The sequence below is a fragment of the Buceros rhinoceros genome, unplaced genomic scaffold, assembly GCF_000710305.1.
Source record: "Buceros rhinoceros silvestris isolate BGI_N320 unplaced genomic scaffold, ASM71030v1 scaffold22421, whole genome shotgun sequence".
Taxonomy (NCBI): Eukaryota; Metazoa; Chordata; class Aves; order Bucerotiformes; family Bucerotidae; genus Buceros; species Buceros rhinoceros.
In genome coordinates, this window is record NW_010394007.1 from 61,112 (window position 1) to 76,345 (window position 15,234).

General features: G+C 43.7%; 1 protein-coding gene across 1 annotated transcript in view; it reads left to right on the forward strand.

Annotated features, from left to right (window-relative positions):
* EYA2 (EYA transcriptional coactivator and phosphatase 2) overlaps nucleotides 1-15,234 on the forward strand; it is a 53,285-nt gene that overhangs the window by 33,250 nt on the left and 4,801 nt on the right. Inside the window, exons 9-13 of the mRNA XM_010145114.1 lie at nucleotides 5,130-5,219; nucleotides 10,773-10,831; nucleotides 12,982-13,142; nucleotides 14,069-14,183; nucleotides 14,618-14,739. Coding sequence (XP_010143416.1) covers nucleotides 5,130-5,219; nucleotides 10,773-10,831; nucleotides 12,982-13,142; nucleotides 14,069-14,183; nucleotides 14,618-14,739 — 547 coding nt within the window. The remainder of the gene's footprint in view (nucleotides 1-5,129; nucleotides 5,220-10,772; nucleotides 10,832-12,981; nucleotides 13,143-14,068; nucleotides 14,184-14,617; nucleotides 14,740-15,234) is intronic.

A 15,234-nucleotide genomic window follows, 5' to 3' on the forward strand; every position in this document is an offset into this window, starting at 1 on the left:
GGGAAAGACTTGCTCTTTGCTCACCTTCAGTTTTTGTGTAAATCACCTTTAAGCAAAGACAGACTGAAGGCTGTTCAGCAAGCTCCTTCTTGCCATCTTCTGTCATCCTGTTACTCAAAATGAGGGGACAGAATGAAAACAGAAACAGAAATTAATTTTAGTGTCCTTTGGCTATAAAATCTCAAATGGTTCTGCGTGTTGTCCCTTCCTTGGTGATGGAATAACTGAACTCAAATTGAAATTTTAAAATGCAGTTAATTTCAAATGTGCAGGACTAGTTCAAGGATTAGGAACAGAGTGTGCAACTAGCCAACAGGAAAGCAACGTTCAGAGCAAATGCTCAGCTCATGCCATGGCAATATGAAAGAAAATGTTCCGCTTGGTGAATGGACACTTTTGTCTTCCTTTGCAGCATGTTCCACAGGTTTCTGTTGTCCATGTTTTCCTCTAGTGGGACTATCAGCTGAACAAGCAGCAAAATTACCCCCAAACAAGCAGATGTGGGGCTGGAAGTTGGCAGTGCCTCATTTATAGTGGAAATTATCTTGCTCAGAAGGTATGGTCATTGTCAGAAGAAGGCAATGGCCCATCAGTCCTTAGCTGAGAGTCACAGCTGTGACAGGAACAGCAGAGGCATGTCCAAGGATGCTCTTTAGGGCAAACATTTTTGATCCAAAATGTTTAAAAAGGGCTTGTCTTACTCTTTGTATGTTTTGATCCTTTATTGTTTATGAAGGAGTAATAGAGATTGGGGATGTTTTACCTCTCAGTTCCCTCAAGACATGCACTAAGCAGAAATGGGCAGCTGTGAAACTACTGTTTTGTTGACAGTGGGAGTGAAGGGTGTCTTGAGGAGGGGAAATATCAATGTCTTTGAGAATGAATACTTCTAAATGACCCCTGCTCCCCTGGAGCTTATTTCCCCTGGCTGATGGGAAGAAGCCTGTTAAAGCTGTGTGTTGGAGGGTCAGGAGTGCCTGGTCGGTCGTATCCAAGCACCAGAGGTTTATCACTAAAAGTAATTTGTGAGGCTGTTTAATTTCAGCCCTGCAGGAACCTCCAGCGATGGTGCGTGGCAGAGGTGAGGCATATAGGGATACACTGTGGTGCTGGAGGTTTTATTTACAAAAGGAGTTTATTGCCTGTTTTCTCTCCCTGCCTCTCATTGTCCGTGTTTGTGAAAGCATGACTCGTAGATTACCAGAGGGGTAGGACCTTGCTCTTCTAAAGTTGCTAAACAAGCACTCAGGGTTGAGTTTTTAGATTAATCTGTTTTCAGTGTAAAATGTGGTTCCTGGAGGAGATTTGTTTTTAAACTGGCTGTGGTTCGTTCTTCCTTAGTCTTCAAATGCATCAGAAAATATTACTAGATCTGTTACCTAGGGAGCTTGTTCCCAGGGCTCAGGGTGCACTTTTTCTGTGGAAGGACACATTAGCAGGGATCAACCGTATGAATGCAACAACTTCATGTTGCTCTGCTAAATTCACGCCTCTCTAACGCAGGCATTGACAGTCCATCAGCCCATGCCCTGCAGCGTGGAGGTACCCTTTAGTGGTACAGGATTTCCATACTTAGGAAGAGCTCTCCATTGACATCTACAGATAAATTTCGTAATTCTTTTTCATATTATTTACAGACTGTACAGAGAATTTGGACAACATGTTGATTGATATATCTGTCTCATTTTGGTACTTTCCCATCAGTCTGATTTTCCTGTTTATTCATACCTGAATTGAAAGCTGTTGGACTGTGTCTTTGCGTGGGTACAACCTCTAACACAGTGGGGTTCAAGACTGGGGCTGGTGCTTCTAGATGTTACAGTAATGCAAATAAATAACTGCCAGTGGAACCCTGGCCTCGTGCCTCTGGACACCTCTATCATACTGGGAGTGCTGATTTGCCTTTTAACTTTATCAGCCTCTTTAAGACTTGGAAGCATGCCTTGCTCTGGAGGAAATGTCCATACTGTGAAAGCAGCGATGCCAGATCATTTCCCCAAACGACTTCCCCTCTGGGTGGTAAAGTGCATTTTTGTGTTTTATTTTCATTCCATCATATTCTCTATCTCAAGAGAAAGATTTTTTTTTTTTATTTTCCCCTCTCATCTACAATTTAATTTCCATATTGTTTAGTTTAAGAAAAGGTAACTCCATACACTGTGGAAATGTTTCCCTACTCCCCATTAGTGATTAATACCAATAAAGCTAAAGACAAAACTTAGAGGATAAATGACAGATACCAACCAATGAGATTTCCTGAAAGAGTTTTAAAAGCTAATGATCCTTGAAATGTATAAAAATAAATTGCTTCATTAAAAACTATTTTACAAAATAATTTCTTCCTAGCAGCATATTTGCTTCAAAACAGTTCCCCCGTGTAACTACACCTGGGTAGTAAAATTCGATTCAGTGCTTTTCACATGGGGCCACAGTCAGATGCTCTGATTACGCCTGTGTCCCTGTGCCTCATCAGGGGAGCAGGTTTGGGGCTTAAAATTAGAGACATGTTCAAAGCAAGTCTGTTGAAGTTTACTTTTTGCCCAGAGGAGAAAGTGCCCTTCTTTCTGGGACAGCAACAATCGTGTTTTAACATGAGTGACAGAGCTTTTCTTTAGATGGGTACAATGCTTGTGAGTCACAGGCATGGCTGAAACCGCAGCCATTCTGCTCTAATTAAAGAGAACTACACCAGGAATGCGTAATAATTAGGTTAGTGTGTAGTACACCATCCATGTCAACAGCATCTGCCGCAAAGGTTGATTGAAACGTACTCACCCTCCAAACATTGTGCTCCCTGTTAGAGCTCCTCAACTCACTCATTCCCGTCCTGCCATAGAATAACACGACTCCACGGAAATCTGCAGAAAATTAGAGCAAAGACTACATATAAATCTGCCCTGGTTTAGCATGGCTTGTAACTTTAGTGGAGGAAAACCACCCACATAAACATAAAGATGAGGGAACCTTGTCCTAAGGAAGATGAATTACAAAAAAAAAAAAGCTTGTTGTGGGAACGCTCTTGGTTTTTTCCACGTTGTCTGTTGTTTGGTTTGCATAGGCACAATGCTTTTGAGCTATTGAGTGTTTATCAAATTAACCACAGATTATTTTTGCTTGTGTTTTTGAAGTATTTAATGGATAAGGAAATGTTTTGTTGGCAACCTTGTTTGCATCAGTGTGTTTCTGTGCTTTTGCTATGGGTTTATGAATCAGGTCAGTTGTTTGGGGGCAGGAGGGGATGAAAAAGCACAGGGAAAAGTGACCAAGCCTCATTTCCTATTGCAGTGCACCAGGCTGGGTACATACAGCACGTCACTTCATTGCGTTTCAGAGTAACAGACCTGCAGAGACTATATACAGTGTCCATTGGGCAGCTTGGAAGCAGTAAGCCAAGAGCTGTAGAAGCTCTGCAGCCACCATCCCCCATCCGAGGGGCAGCTTGCAGGAGGACCAAGCAGATTCCCTATGCACATGCAGTCAGCTATTAGGGTAGCCCTCCAAGCCAGAAGAAAGGGAAATAGCCCAGCCAAAGCTGTCAGTCACTTCTGCCATGCAGGATTGTCTGTGGGTGGCTTCTCTGGCCAAGCAGTGTCAGCTCCGTCAGTTTGGGCTGATTTAAGCTTGTGCTTTCTGATTTGGCGAGGAAATTTAAGTGACAGCCCTCTCACAGGCAGTTGTGGTGTCTCAGCTGGGTAGCAAGGGACAGGGAAAACCATGAATTTTCTAGACCGAATCAACTAGACACACCAGAGTAGAGCTGCGGGTAGTGTGGTGCTTCTCCAGGGGCATTTACTTAAGGTTTTGTCACTGATGTTGGTAGGAGCAGGATCTGGATGTGAGAAAGTTCACACATGCTTAAAAATGTGTAGAAGCTGTTTTAGAGCTGCTGGCATGTGCATTTTCACAATCTTTTAATTGTTAAAGAGAATTTTAAAATGCTGCAGGCAGGCAGTGCTTCTGCATCCTGTCCTTACCTTTTAGGAGGCAGTTTGGGAGCTGCTCAGGGAAGGGCCAAGTTAGTCCCACACCCGTTGGGCAGGGGGCTGCTGATACAAGAACATGCAGAGTGAGCAAAGTGTGACAGCCAGCCAGCCCACACAGACAGGAGCTTCGGGCATGTGTCACCATTTCTAACGCTAGCCAGAATGTCAGAGGAACCCATCCCGCATTTTAATGTGCTGTGTCTTGTCATCTTGGGGATTTTTAATCCGTGTAGTTACTTGGGTGTAACTGCCATTATGGCTACAGTTCTGCCTCTGCCACTGGCTCTACACCACTGCAGAGCACGCTGTTCTGAGCAGGAGTGGTTGTACTTGGACAAGCATCTTATTGTGCTGTAGTTGGGTTTGTATGGTAGGATGGAATTGTTTTAACCCTGCTGATGCTGTTAAGTAGGTGACTTCACTGGGGATAGAAGAGCTTTGCAGTAGGGTGGCTGCTCTTTTCATCTCCTGCCCAGGTGCACATGTGCTGCTGAGGACAGGAGATGCTTTATCACACGCTGGACTCTGATGTGGGAACATCACATCTGCCTTTCTGTCCACTTCTGTGCTGATCCCCTGAGTTAGCATGACAGCAAAGACCTAAGCCAAGTGTGCTGAGACAATGGATTGTGCCCTTTAGAGAAAGAGCCTCAATTTATGTTTGAGCTCCTGGGTTCTGTTTTCAGATTTTGCTGTTTGACAGTAAAAGAAAATATTGCTGACCTTCTACAGCTGGTTTGAAGGACGAAGGCAGGAAGGGATCACACTCTGTTGCTCATAACTATCCCCTAATTCACTAATTATACTATTGGAAATCAGTTCTTGGTCTAACCTACTGAAGCAATTCTTAGAGGGTCTCAGGTGTTTAATGGTTCTTGTTATATCATCTAAAGTGTGTGGGCTGTTATTGATCAAGGTGAGCCATAACCATCCTTCAAAGAACAGAATTTTATTATCTATGAGAGCAAAAGGAAGGGTGGGAAAACCATGTTAAGATACACTTGGAAATAAAATTACTTAATGAACGTATCTTCAGAAACAGGAATGCATAGATGCTATCTTTGTTCTAAGATCTCTTACCTCTCCCTCCCCTCCAAAAAGGACAAAATCAAAGTGAATGGAAGCAAACTGTTTTTCTCCTAACAGGACACCACGACGTCTGTGCGGATAGGTCTTATGATGGAAGAAATGATCTTCAACCTTGCAGATACACATCTGTTCTTTAATGACCTGGAGGTATGTAGCTGCTTGTTTTATTTAACATCTCTCTCTCTAATTATTTGCATCTGGTCTACAAACTTGTTTTTCTGGCCAAGAAACTTTCATTTTTGACCCCAAAGAAATGGGCCTTAGATGGCTTATTGGAAGCATACTTTACTGTGTCCATTTGACATCTTCATTCTGTTAAGGAATTTTTTTCTAAATACACAGCAACAATGATGGCTTTTGGCAGTTTTACTAAATCTAATGAGGACATTGCTGCCGCTTCTCCTGAAATTTGCTATGTAATAATTTTATTAAGCTAAATTAGCATAGATCCTATGGGGCAGGTAGCAATTAGCTGTGAGCCAATGCAGAGGTTTTAAAAACGGTCTCCGTGAGGAAGCTGTGTTTGCACACACAGACAGAGCGGGAGGTCTGCTCAAGCTCAGGCACACTGCACGGTGAAACTATGTGAGTTTCAACATAAAAGACCAAGAGGAGGAATCCTTCCTGTTTGTGCCTTATACAAAGCGAAAAAACCTTCTCAATATATGGCAAAATTCAAGCAAAGTGATGGTAGCAGAATTCTGTCACCAGCTGAGAAACAGCTGTACAGTCCCGGTGAAAATTTGTTTGCAACAGTAGAAATAGTCTGAATGAGTCACATACAAAGTGAGGTAAGATGGGGTTTTGCTGTGTGCACCTTGGAGTCACAATACCGCTTGGAGGAAAAAAATCTGGCATCCCTGGGCAGACTTCTAGGGACTTTTTCTTCACTTGAAAAAGGAAAAATTTGTTTCTGTGCCAGATGAAATGAGAGAACTGTGCCTGATGAGTTTGGTGAGAACTTCTAGTTCCTTCACCACTTAATTGCGCTGCGGTCCTCGCCATTACAGGAGGTACAACCTTTCCTGCCACCTGTCTCCTTACGATCTGAGGTTTCACTTGCTGAGAATTTTAATTTCCTTTCAAAGACAAGTAGTGGGTAGCACCTGAACTGACAGGTTTTTCCTCTTTCAGCTTTTTTCAAAGAGGGATTGGCAGTGAGGGTACGGAAAGTGCAAAGTGAAAAAAAATCCTTCTCTTAGGGGAGGAAAAAAAAAAAAAGGAAAGAGCTGCTGTTTGGGAACCCAGGGCGAGTAGGAATAATACCTAACAGGCAACCGACACTTTCCACCCATCAGATCTCCCACGTGGTGCAACAAAGCTCCATGTCCTGCACAAAGCCACTCTCCAGAAACCCTCTGTCTAGCTGTGCTTTTGCAAGAACATAAGCTGGCAAATAATTTAAAAACAAGTTTTCTCCTTGCTTCACATACTGCTCTAAAATATGAAATGAAGTAGCAAATTGTCTGGCCTCGGTCAAATTCTTCACGTTTATCAGGCAGTAATAGCTTTGGCTGCTAGAAGCAGAGTCCTTAGGTCAGTTTTGTCTCGCATGGCCTCTCAAGTTCTTCAGCCACTGTGGTAGAGAAAAGTTTTTAATTATAAAAAGTTAGTATGTTGTGTTTCTTTTCTTTCATGGTTTCTGGACATTAAGGAAGCAAAAGCTAAACAAATAGCCCTCAGATACAGGACTGTCATTTCAGGAGGACGATTTAACTGAGGAAGAACTAGTCCAGTGAAGAGCTGAAGTTTAGCACTGGGTCTCCAAATAGAAATTAAAACTTTCCACAAAATACCTGGCCTCCATCTCCAGCACAGGAAGAGAGCCAGGTGCTTCTCCCATGACAAATCTGTTCAGCAAAATATTAAGGGAGGTTTTCTCTATCATCTTTGTAGACCAAACTACTTAAAGGTGGTTTGGTTTTAGCTGAGCCTTTTCAATGAAAAAATGAGGGATGAGGAAGAATTCAAGAGACGTAAGTGTTCTTTACAAAATTTCACTTTAAAAAAAAAAAGCCATTTCAGTTTGGAAGACTTTGCAACGGTCATCTCTGCTCATTAACTGCCCTACGCCTTCATTTAGGTTGATAAATAAAAGTCAGGTTTGAGTTTTCGTGAAGTGATATTTAAAGATCATACATCATCAAGTTCTAGGCTTAAAAAAAATGTAGTGAATGATATTGTTAAAAAAGAAAAAAGAAATTGGTAGAAAAGAAGCACAGAAGCTGACTCAGTTCTAGACCCGCAAACATTACCATATACGTTAGCACCATCATGTGGTGTAACACTGGCCTGTACAAGCCACAGTAAGCTAAAACTGCATCGGGCTGAGACCACTTCTGACCATCTTCTGTGCTGGGGCAAGGTGAAGGAAGCTGTGGCTGAGAAGGCGTTAGGATAGTTGCCCCATTTGAGACCAAAGCAAGAGCACTCTTACTAGATAATGCTAAATGTAGCGAAACTTCTCTGTGGCACAAATCTAAATTCAGGCATTTTGGGAGGCCCAGCAGTCTGGACCAAGTAGAGCATGGCCGGCCTCTGTCCTGGCAGTGAAAGCCGGGGGAGAAGTGGAGGAAATGTTGCCTATTCTCGCCAGAGAGGCACATTGGACAAGAACATCAGTTATTACCTTGCTCTAGCAGAGGTGAATGGTTTATTTTTCTAGCTGAGGTTTTCAGTGCTGCGCAGAGCAGAAGGTGCTGCCAAGGGTGTAAAGCTCTTTTGAAGCATTCCCAGCAAGTGCTTGATGAGGGTGAAACATTTGTCCATAGTTACAGGAAGGTTTGCACAGCCCTCAGTAGCATTTGTGCCATCCTCCTTAGTGTGATGAGGATGTGATTTCACATCATAGCAAAAAACTGGCTTCAAAGGCTGTGTGAGGAACCTCCACTGGAATACTCCCTTTTTTCTATCAAAAAATTATTCTGAGACGATTGTTAGCCAGGGCTTTATCTGTTTTCAGTGTTACCCAGGGGAGATTCAGGCAACTGTTCCCTGTTCCAGGGAGCGCACCATCTCTGGACGCACCATCTCTGCGTAGAACGTCCTGTGTACAAAGGGCTCTGATCACACTGCAGAACAGATCAGTGAATGTTCACTTGAAAGGAGGTATTCTCACTCTCTTTTCCCCTTTTGGGAAATGAGGGAGAAAAGGAGTTGTCCAAGGTTACAGATCACAGTGAAGTTAAAATACGAGCTCTGGGCTTTCCCGGGTTGTGCTTTTACTCCCGGATGCCTTTTGTTCACAGTGCAATGCTGGCTAGAGAATAGTCCCTTCCATCCCCAGTCTCTCTGGAGATATTATTATTTAGCACTCTGGAAAACAGGTATTAAGGACAGGAGGACTGACAAGGGGAGGAGGAATTAACAAACAAGGGTATTAGTGGGTTTACAAGTTACTGCCTTTCAGAGCCATCCCTGGAGGTTTTGTGTTCTGGGAACTGTTAACCCCCCATCTGATGAGGGAGGCAAGCTCGACTGACCAGTGAGTCCATGAGATGTTTAAAAATCTCTAACACAATCCTGATAAATAAATAGACAATCTGTGTGTTTATAAGTTGTTTTCCTAAGTGCATGAGAGAAACGTACCTTTGAATGTATTCAGAGGGAGCACAAGCCATAACGAAAGATACTTCTCCAGGCATCCTCACGAACAGCTTGTATTTCACAAGGAGGTAGCAGAGGCTTTTAGTTGAGGCTCCTTTCCATACGGGCACAAGGGTCTGGTCCCACCTGGAGACCAGTTGTGTAGCACATACTGACCTAAAGATACCATTAAAAACAGTTCAGTTCCCAGAGCTGCGAGGATTGACTGTAGTTTTACACATCTGACTCAGTTATAGGCTGTACGTGCCACACATCATACACTTCCGATCCTAGAGTATCGTTTTAAAAAGGCAGCAGATGTGAAAACTGGGATATGTCCCCATTGCAGACTTCATTCGAACAGCCTGCACCATCTTTTCAGCAGTCCAGATATCCTGCTTTGATTCCTTACTTACTAAGATTTCAAGGAAATTCTACAAGAATGAAAAATTAGTCTCATAACCAAGTAGTAAAACATGGTCCACATTCTTGCTTTAACCAGCTTGCCTGTGTTTCACCCAGTAACACGATAGGCTCAGCCAGCGGACTATGAGGTAGCGTCTCACCAAGTGTCATGGTATTTTATTAAGTTAGAAATGTGATAGCTACTGTTGTCACACTTCAGTGTACAGAACAATTCATTCACAAATGAGAAAAACAGATCCCTCCACAAATGCCTTTCCCCTGACTTAATACCCTGCATCGTGCAACTCGGAGTGCAGTGGGCTGCATCAATATTATCCCAGCATGGCTCACAACAGCCATTGGGAGGGGGCTTAAAAAATGGTGGGGGTGGAAGAGAGAGCGAGCTGCCAGCAGAGATGTGCTATTCAGCCACTTGTCTCCATTTATAGCCAGAAATATACACCCTGGTCATAGGCTGATAAGAGGATTGATGAGATGAGAACAAGATAAAAGCGTGTGTCTTTTTGAGAGTTAACTAAAAAACGTGCTGCAGAAAACCTCATGATTATGGATAAGAACAGTGACATTTTGCTGTTGGTAGCAAGTTCGGTTACCTGTTTGGGGATTTTTTTCTTTTTTTGAAAGGGGCTAGTTTAAGGTAATTCATAAACCTGTCAGTCGTTAGGGCAGGTAAGATGAATTTTATGGTTTACAGAATATTGAAATGGTGAAGAGTAACTGTACCTTGGTACTGCAGCTGTTCTGACTTTGGGATCCTGATGTACCAAGTGCTTTTACCTCTGTTCAAAAATCAACCAGAAGAAAAGATAGTGTTCATCAGCCTGAAGGCTTTTTGCTGTGTTCTTACCTGCAGGGGTTATGGAGAAAGGAGATTTAAGGTGGTGGGAGAAGCTTCCTGATTTTTCTCTTTCTAATCTTAATGCTAAGACTAGGAAAGAAACCAAAGAAATAACATTTCTCGAATTTTTGAGGCAGGGCCCCCACCATTCAAACAATGAAGCATTTTGGAAGATAAGATCTCGAGTACATACTTTATGCAGGCTGAGCTCCAACTACATATTCTGGTGAAATTTCCTGTGCACAGATTTCCTCATTACTGACACACAGTATTCCTTAACTCTGTCTGTGGCCGGGGCTATGAAAGGGTGCCGCCCTCAGTGCTCCAGCCCAGCTTCCCTCACATCAAAGGAAGCTCAGCCTCCTCAGAACAAACTGGGAAAACACTGGCAGGACAGGCGTCTCTGGAAATTTCTTTGGGACAGATCTTCTCCCCGTCTAATTACGGGGGCATACATCTCCTGTCCAAAGCAGTATTCTCACAGGGGGAAAGGCTGCCAAATCTCTGCCTTATCATGCATACAAAGTTTAAAACCCACAGTTTTCCTGGCTAAAACACAAGCATCTCTCTCCCTCCTGGTCTGCACAGGAAGGAGTTTCACTTACTGTATTATTCAAGAGCTGTTGTGCCCTTAGACAACAGCACATCTCTCACACACATGCTCACACACTCTATTCCTATTTTGTGCAAGTGCTACGCGATACTTGGTCCTAATAATTAACAGGCTAGACTATGCCAGACAGTACTAGCTTTTATCTCCTTAATATTACCCTTAACATAATTTTTCATTCCATTCTTTCAAATTTTTTTTAAAGCACTTACCACTGTATTTTTTTTCATATGCTTCTCAGGACTGTGACCAGATCCACATAGACGATGTATCATCAGACGATAACGGTCAAGATCTAAGGTACGGGATCTCCAGGCTGGAAGCTGCAGGTCAGGTAGTCCCCAGCTGTTTGGAAGTAGCAGGAAGCTGGTCAATCATATAAAATAACATTCTCAGTCATGCACCTCTCCCCTCCCTGGCTCCACGCTGTCTGCATTTATTAAGCAGACCGAAGCACAGAGTCCCCTTTCTCACATTAATATGCCTGTGCCTACTGTCAAGGCCTGACTGTGCTGAGCTTTGAACCGTTCTGGGAAATGGATGTGAAATCAGGTTGAACTCCAGTCAGGCCGCGCTCATTTCTGATCTGCCTTGGCAGGCAGTTGGCACAGGTGTGGCCAGACTGCTTCAGAACCACACTGAAAGGTTTCCACTGCCCATCCTGTAATGAACGGGCTTAGTAGTGAGAATTGTGGACCTTGACATGCCAGAGCCTTGTCACTGGTAGGAACTTGTACCACAACTGCACCAAACGTTATTAACTGTAAGCTAGATCATCATGGACATAAAAACTACTTCTGTGCCATTCCATCCACCTTTCCAAAGTGTGCCTGCAGAGTCCTGGTAATTAGCACGAGAACAAAATGGGCAGAGCTCGTATAGCGCTGTGTCATTTGAGGTTTTATGAGAAATTGGTGCAGAAACAGCACCGAAAACAATCAAGTGTTTTACGGAAGAGACTTTTCCTTCTGCAGAGAACACTTAGAAGATTTTTTTGCTGTGACTGAAGGTTAGTTTGTGCTTTGCAGCGCGCTAAAATGGCACATGTATATTTAAGTCCTTTGGCCTGTAAGCAGTGAGTTTGGATACTTGTTCAGGCATTAAAACATTAATTTGGGATTTAACTCAATATGTATACTTCCTTTGAACCAAAAAAATCTGTGTGCTAACAGTGTTTCAGGGGCTTGAAAAGCCCCTGAGTGGTTTCAGTTGTTTCAGAAATATTTCTCAGCTGCTTATGGTCTATTCATGTGGGAAATGAAGCTGAGCTGTCTGAAGTGTGTTAAGCATGTTAAATATCTATCTGGATGCTCTAATACAGAAATAAAGTGGCATCAGGCCTTTCTAGGAGGGGGAATTACTGTGCAGTAAGTCACATTGTGACTGTACGAGCACTGGCATACTCACTGTCCCAGCGAGGTGTTGAAGCACTGTAAGCTGAGCTAACTTCAAGCTGCAGCTGAGGAGGGAAGGTCTGTGTTGCTGAGCCTTTCGGTCCCTTCCCTTGCTCTGAGTTTGTCCAGATCCTCTGGCTCTGTGACCTGCTCCTGCCAACTTGCCCCTTGAGTTTTGGCTGCTCTCTTCCATCACAGCTTGATCTGAGACCTGCTCAGATTGTGAAACTCATGCTGATGGCCAACACTTTAAGATTGAATGAGCTGGTACTGCCTCTTTGTGTGCCTCCCACCCCAAACCAGAATGCTGAGCCAGCTGAAAAGCAGGGGGTGTGTGTTTATTATTATTTTGAAGTTGCATTATCTTTTAACTGGAACAGTTCCCTTACGTGATTCACCTCAGTGCTGAAGAAGTATTTGTGCTGGTACAAACAAAGGGTCTTCGACCAGGGCTGAAGGCAGGAACTGATGCCTGGTAGAAGGCAGGATTGCTTCCTTCAGAGAAACAGTCTGCTGAAGTGTTTGTGGAATGGTCACTTGCTCCCAGTTCACTATGGTAATTACTCTAGAATTGCTTTGAAATATTAATTCAGTTTTTTTTTTTAAAAACCCAACTTTACATGTTGCAGGCAGTTGAGGCTCCTTTAGTTAATGCCTTCATTTTTTTCTTGATCTAATGTGCGTTCAGAGCCTGTTCAGCAATATAGCCAAGCAGGCAGAAAGCTAACACCAGAATTTTCTCCTTTAGGATTTGAGCAGTTACCTTAGCAGCCTGGGTGAGAGGCAGGTGAGGAATTTCAATGACCTGAGGACAGTCAGATGTTTTGTAGTCCAGAGGACCACAGAATTGCAGGGAGTGCGTTGTGTTTACAGTAAGAACGTTTTTAAACCCCGTGCTAGCAGCCGTGCTAGAGATGGGAGTTCCGTACAGCGTGTCCTGCTTGCGTATCTGCTGCCACTTGTCTCCACGTTTCTTTTCAATTGTTTCCACTCCCTGCTGGCACTGTAGAGACTGTAATTATACTGACCTCTCCCCTTCCCTCCTCCCTTTCCCAGCACATACAACTTCTCTGCAGATGGCTTTCACAGTTCCACTGCCAGTGCAAATCTGTGTCTGGGCTCGGGTGTTCATGGGGGAGTTGACTGGATGAGGAAATTAGCATTCCGCTACCGTCGGGTGAAAGAGATGTACAACACCTACAAAAACAACGTAGGGGGTAAGTGTCAATGGCCAGGCAACAAGCATGCCTTTCATCTTCCCAGACACCTCTGACCCTGCTAGGGACATCTGTGGAGGAGGTGTGGAGAGCATCGTGATAAGAACACAGCGAGCTGAGCAAGTGTTCCAGCAGTCATACTTAAATAAGGTTCTGTACAGGATTTGCAGGAGATATGCCAAAATAACCTGGTTTAGTGGTTTGAGAAGGACTCACATCCAAGTGTGGGGCTTTATTTTGTAATTTCTTTGCCAGGAAAGCAACCTTCTCCAATTTTCCAAAATGTTTAGTAAGCAAGCGAACAGTTGAAAACTAAATATGCTCTTTTTCTCGCAGAACATATGGCTGATCTCTGTCTGAAGGCATTCTTGTATCATAACTGCTTGTTTTTTTAACTCCCCCAAAACAATATCACCAGATGTCAGGATGCCCTGGGTTCCTTCATGTCAGCTAGTTCCAGACAGTTCTTCCAACAAGCTGCTTTGCTCCTCTTTTAGAACATCGGTGCCAGGTCTCTTGACTAGAAAGGAAAGAAGCAAAACTAGAGAACTTTTTTTTTTTTCTGGTTGGAGGAATAGCCTACCCGCAAGTGCTGGAAATGGCGCATGGCTTTTCAGAGGAAACAAAACCAACCCAGCTTCAGATATGTCTCAGCTCAGGCCACTACCCCTATATGCAGCTCTTCCGTCCTCTTGCTCGTTTCCTGTGCAAGCTTTACGCTGAGTCCAAGAAAGGTGTTTTAACAAGGCCCCACAGCGTGCGGGTGGCTGAGACCATTCCACTGGAGAGGAAGGATGCTGAGCTGCAGCAGAGAGAAGGGCAATGGGAGAGACAGGGTTCAGGACAGACACAAGCCCACAAGCCTGCATACAAAGCTGTGCGACTCCCTTTCTGTGCTGCTGCAACGACGCTTTCCCTGTTCACAGGTTTAATAGGAGCTCCTAAGAGGGAAACCTGGCTGCAGTTAAGAGCAGAACTTGAAGCGCTGACTGATCTCTGGCTCACACACGCTCTGAAGGCGCTGAATTTGATACATTCCCGGTAAGAACAGCTTAAAGAATTGCCTACAGGCTTGATCTACGATCTCCTTTGCTTCCCTTTTTTCCCCCTCTAAACAAATTGAGACACGTTCATATGGCTTTGCTGGCCAAACCTGCGGGAGACCAGTCTACACATTTGCCAGACTTGTGTTGTCAAAGGTTGAGGTGAACTTGAAATGATAAACTGAACAAAAGAGAGAACAGTCCTTTTTCTTGCCTTTCCGTGGCTACCTCATTACTGCATGGTGTGTAAATTCCTGCAAAACAGACCCTGGCACACGTGCAGTGAGGCTGCATCACTGCTGCTGGTTTCTTTTATTTTTTTTTTTTCATTCTACTAAGTTGATAAAAGGATGTTACCAGTACTTCACACTATCTGCCTCTAGCTGCATAATTTCCCATAATTTGCCACTTGTACTAACTTTTGTTTTCTAGGCCTAACTGTGTGAATGTGTTGGTCACCACAACTCAGCTTATACCAGCTCTGGCTAAAGTGCTTCTCTATGGACTGGGCACTGTCTTCCCCATTGAGAACATTTACAGTGCGACAAAAACAGGTAAGAGCAAACTCACATAGGCCTCAGCAAAGACAGGTTGAAGTTCTGTCCCTAAGTCAGGTGCATCCATTCAACCTGAGCACAACAAGCAATTTATAAGCTGTGTTTTTAGCTCCATCTAATTCATGACTGGACTGCTCAGTAAGCTAGTACAGACTGCAACAGAAAAAAACAATAATCAAAAGTCTTCCCATACGTCTCCATGAGGGAGTGAGGGAGCTGAGTCTGAAAAATACCCTCCCTGTGGCGCATCTGCTATATGTGAGATGTTCAACCTCACCCAGCTAAGCGTTGGCCAGGCTGGTGACATACAGAAGCACTGTTTGGATTATTTTATTCTTGCAGGCTGAACAAGCTTTTTGAAGCTGTGTGAGTGGTAAATACTGGTTAGGGTTGGCTTGGGGCTTTTTTAATGTCCTGTCCTTTCTGGTATAATTGTGTGAACCTCTGAGGTTTGCATTTTCACGCTTTTGCTGCAACCAGAATGAACAGAAG